Raw genomic sequence first — 4,424 nt, 5'->3', positions numbered from 1 at the left:
TATAAAACTTAATTTGTAACAAGAAGGATAGCTTAACAATGTGATATTGAGTTTTAACTAGCGGCTAATAGTATGAATTCTAATATTTACAAAATCTTATAAGATTTTAAAATCGAAGACCTTAGTGTTTCTTGGCAATAGTATATGAGGCACTGCAAATTGAATTTAATATTTATATATAAAAACTTTCTTTGATAAATCAATGACAAGTACCCATAATGTAAGAAAAGTCAGAGATGTGCACATACGTGAAGCAAAACTCAACAAACACTTGTGCCTCACTTGCATGAAAAACATAACTATAAAGCGAAAGTAAAGATATTTTAAAATCCTACTTTTTATTATTATTTTTTTACAATAAATATAGATTTATGTTTATTGGTATAGATCATATAAGTTTATCGGTCATTTTATGAAAATAATGATATATTTTATGATTAAAATAAAAATTCTTTTAATTATAGAAACTAAAATGAAAATCACTAAAACTTTATGGCCGCCTTCAACTTTTATTCTATACCACTTAAAAGTGACTTAGGGATCTTAATTAAATATATATATTTACATTTTTTTTTATAATCTAAAAATTATTTTAAATTTCTTTTGCTTTTCAATTCCACCGACTATATATGTACAGTCGGCGACTGTATAGTGAGCATCATTACGATGTCCTTTATTAAATTGATTTCTTTGATAACAAAACAGAAATTTTGGATAGTACGTGATAGTACAAGACTATATAAAGTCTTTTACCCAAAAAAAAAAAATTCTGTAAATAATAAAAAAAATAACATAATATGAATTATAATAAAATTTTCATCAGAAGCACGCCTATCATGTGAAAGTTGAAGAATGACTATAAAAATTTATTTTTCTTTTAATTTTTTTTTAGCAACCATTGATCAAACATCAACACTTAATCACAACCGTCCGATCATCGGGCCCACCTACCAGATTCGCAGTAAAACCCAAAAAGCCAATACAAGCTTTCCACGTGTCGCATTTCGGCGTGCCAAATTCAACGGCTTAGATGATCTCTTTAAAAACAATGATCGCCAAATCCAACGGTTCAAACCGCTCCAAATGGCCACTCCTTGTCTATAAGATCCCATCCTAGTACTCCTCTCTTGGACCCAACTCCCAAAATGTTGTAATTTTTCCTTTTTTTCCCCAATTTTTTCCTTTTTTTTTTTTTACCTCTTTCTCTTTCAATCTTCATCTCAGATCGGAGTTTTCAATCCCTAAATCGATCGTGAAGGAAACCCCAAATCCCAAAATCCCTAGTTTTTTTTTTCTCAAGGGATCGGGATGGATCCGAAGAGAAACCCTCAAATCAATCGAGGGATCGTTTCCAGATCGTTTGGAGCTTCATCTTCAAGCCATCAAGGTTTGTTTGGATCTCGCCCTCCTCCTCCTCCTCCGAATCACTCATCTCTACCTTCTTCTTTCCCTTCTTCTTCTCATCCTCTTCTCCCTCTCCCCACCCCCGAACCGGCCATCGGGATCCCGATCAAGCCCCGGGAAGCACCTCAGCAGCACCAGAAGAAGCCGAGACCGGCGGCGAAGAGAGACGATCGGTGGAAGCGAGAACCCGCGCCGCAGAAGCCGATCGAGAAGGCTGAGGGCGATGGCAGCGCTGCCGTCTTTGATGGATCGCTCTACTCCGTCTCGCCTCCTCCCAGTAGCCTGCCTCTTCCGAGGTTCTCGATCACGAAGCCAAAGGCGGTGCCGGCACAGCCGGTCGCCTCCTGCGTCGCTGAAGCCATCGTTGTCGGTGCCGGCGCCGGCGCCGATGATGGCGCCACCGCCTCAGATGATCTCCGCCGCCTTCTTCGCCTCTAGTGTGTGTGTGTGGATAAGTTGTTTCTGCGTCACTATTTAAGACGTGAAAGAAACGAACAGGTGTTTGAGAAGTATTTGTTTGTTACACTTGTACAGTTGTTCCGCAGGTGCATCTGAAACGGCAACAGTTGTTTTTTCTCTGTTGTTGTTGTTGTTGTTTTTTAAATTTTTTTTTTAATATTTTCTCACCTTTTAATTTTTTTTTTTCTGTTAAGGTGAGAGATAGTTAATGGCTGGTGGCTGTGTCTTTATATTGTCTAATTTTCTGGGAAAAAATTATATGTTATGTTATTTATAAAATGGTTGGAGTTTTTTAATAATTTCCGCATTTAATTAAATTTTTTAAGAAATATTTATATGTAATGGTTTTAGTTTCTTTTCATATGTTGTTGCTCTTTTTATGTGGTGATGCATTTTTCTCATTATTTTATAGATGTTTATTTATTTATATATATATTTTTGGATAGGTTGGATTGAAGGAATATATTTCAAATATACTTTTTTTTTTTAATGAGTGGCCACGCATTTTTTGGATTTATGTTTTGATACTATAATTTATAAAAAAAGTATTTTTTTTAATATTTGTTTTTTTGATCTTATATTTAATAAATAAAAATCACTATCCACATTTTTATTTTGGAGGTGGGTAATTTTTGGGATTTTTTTCTTCTTTTTGTGACAAAAGTCAAAGTTTTAAACCATATCTATAAAAGATGATTATAATCAATCAACAAACAATAGATTTTTAAAAATATATTTCACATAAATTTATGGATCCAAATAACATTACTTTGGGTCAAGGGGCATAATATTTGATATTTTTGGCTAGGGTGTAATTGTATTTTATTCTACAAAATTTAAAGGAGTTTTTCACATTTTTTTTATTTTGTTAAAAATATTTAAATGATAATTATTGTTTAGTTTTTTATTATTTTTTGTTTATAAAATTGATAAGTGACAAAGTAAAGGATAGATAAGTATGGAGGTGCATCAGTTATCTTAACTTGATTGATCTCTTAAAAATAAACTCTATTAGGTAAAGGAGAATAAGAGATATTTTTATGCAAAACTTTCACAAATGATCCAAAAAATAAATTATAATATGGGCTAGCTCATGGTCATAATAATAATTATTGTTATTTGGTTAAAAAATTTATTAGGTATAATAAATAGCATAAATGATAGCTTAAAAAAAGACATTTTAGGAGAGGATCCAGTCTATAACCTGATCAAAATGGGACCAAATTAATAAAGGCCACTTGCTGGGCATAGCTTTGGCAGTAAAGCCCCTCAAATTTTATTATCTCCTCTTATTAATGCTTAAGCAACCGCTTGTTGTTGGGACTGCTATGTCCTGATTCATTGAATATTTTTTATTTTAATATTTTTTTTTAAAAAAAATGGGATAAGTATTTGGGAGTTTGGAAATTTAAAATCAAGGGAACTAATCATAACCCCATTCCCACCATGTCTTTTTTTGTGAGTGAGTGATCTTAGGTTGTCTTAAATTTGATTTGTAAATCATAAGATGTCTCATATCTTTTATGTGAGGAGCACTTTTTCTATTCTCTAAAATTGTATAATAAAAAGTTTTATTTTTAAAAAGTTGCAAGTCATTAGTATATTTATCCGTCTCTTAACTAACAGCTTTGGGTTTTTAAATAAACAAAAATGATTTAATTAAAAAAATTAGTAAGCAATTTATGGAAAAAAATCTGTCTTTCAGTATAGTAAACCCAAACTTTAAATCACAATACCAGTCTATTAAAATCTAACTCAAAATGCAATATAAAACTTATCTGATTCTAGTCTATTAAGATTTAACTCATAATGCAATGTAGAACTTAGTATATATAAAAATGCTTAGGGCCTTTGGGCACAATATTATATGTGGTTAATTAGATCTGATTATATGTAAAACATATTAATTTCCAAAATATACATCCCAATGAAAAATTGGGGCGTTGCGAGAATCGAACTCGCGACCTCTTGCACCCAAAGCAAGAATCATACCACTAGACCAAACGCCCGGTTTTCCTTTAAATGGAAAAGTTAATTAATTAAATAATTTTTCCATGGGAATTAATATTTTCTTCCCTAATGAATTAATTTTATTTAAAATTAAATGAAAATTTTAAATCAGTCATGCTGTTTTCTAGGACATGGTCAAAATTGACTCTCTCCTAACTGGGGTGGCGTCCATTGTTTCATTTGCGCATTGAGTTATCCGGTAAATTTTCATAAAGTTTAAAATATTATTCAAAATTAGATTGGTTTTAATGCGAACTTTGTTAGAAATATTTTTACACCAAAGTTGTTTTCAATCTATATAGCTCACCAAATTATTGATTTCCATCATTGGATTTTAAAATATTCAATGAGATTGTTGATGGAATACATATTTATTCATTTAAAGACAAAAGTTTTTTATTGGTAATCTTATTTTAAATTGTTTTGTAGGCATGGCGATATAATTGTTTGTCAAAATAAAGTTTTTTTAATAAATTTATTTAAAATTACCTTAAATAAGTTGATGATCTTTTTGTAAAACAATATAGTATTTTGTTAACATGATGACATAG

General features: G+C 31.2%; 1 protein-coding gene and 1 non-coding gene across 2 annotated transcripts; one reads left to right on the top strand and one right to left on the bottom strand.

Annotated features, from left to right (window-relative positions):
- The first annotated feature begins 957 nt into the window (after window positions 1–957).
- LOC120272301 (vegetative cell wall protein gp1) lies at window positions 958–2,159 on the top strand. The gene has a single exon (XM_039279098.1). It carries the CDS (start codon window positions 1,309–1,311, stop codon window positions 1,840–1,842), a length of 534 nt encoding a protein of 177 aa, XP_039135032.1. The 5' UTR covers window positions 958–1,308; the 3' UTR covers window positions 1,843–2,159.
- A 1,641-nt stretch (window positions 2,160–3,800) lies between these two features.
- Window positions 3,801–3,872, bottom strand: TRNAP-UGG. Its single transcript has one exon. It is a non-coding gene; the product is annotated as a tRNA-Pro (tRNA).
- Window positions 3,873–4,424: the final 552 nt, after the last annotated feature.

The sequence above is a fragment of the Dioscorea cayenensis genome, chromosome 11 (genome assembly GCF_009730915.1).
Source record: "Dioscorea cayenensis subsp. rotundata cultivar TDr96_F1 chromosome 11, TDr96_F1_v2_PseudoChromosome.rev07_lg8_w22 25.fasta, whole genome shotgun sequence".
NCBI lineage: Eukaryota > Viridiplantae > Streptophyta > Magnoliopsida > Dioscoreales > Dioscoreaceae > Dioscorea > Dioscorea cayenensis.
Note: the sequence above shows the minus strand (reverse complement) of the source record. Positions and strands in the feature narration are given on the sequence as shown.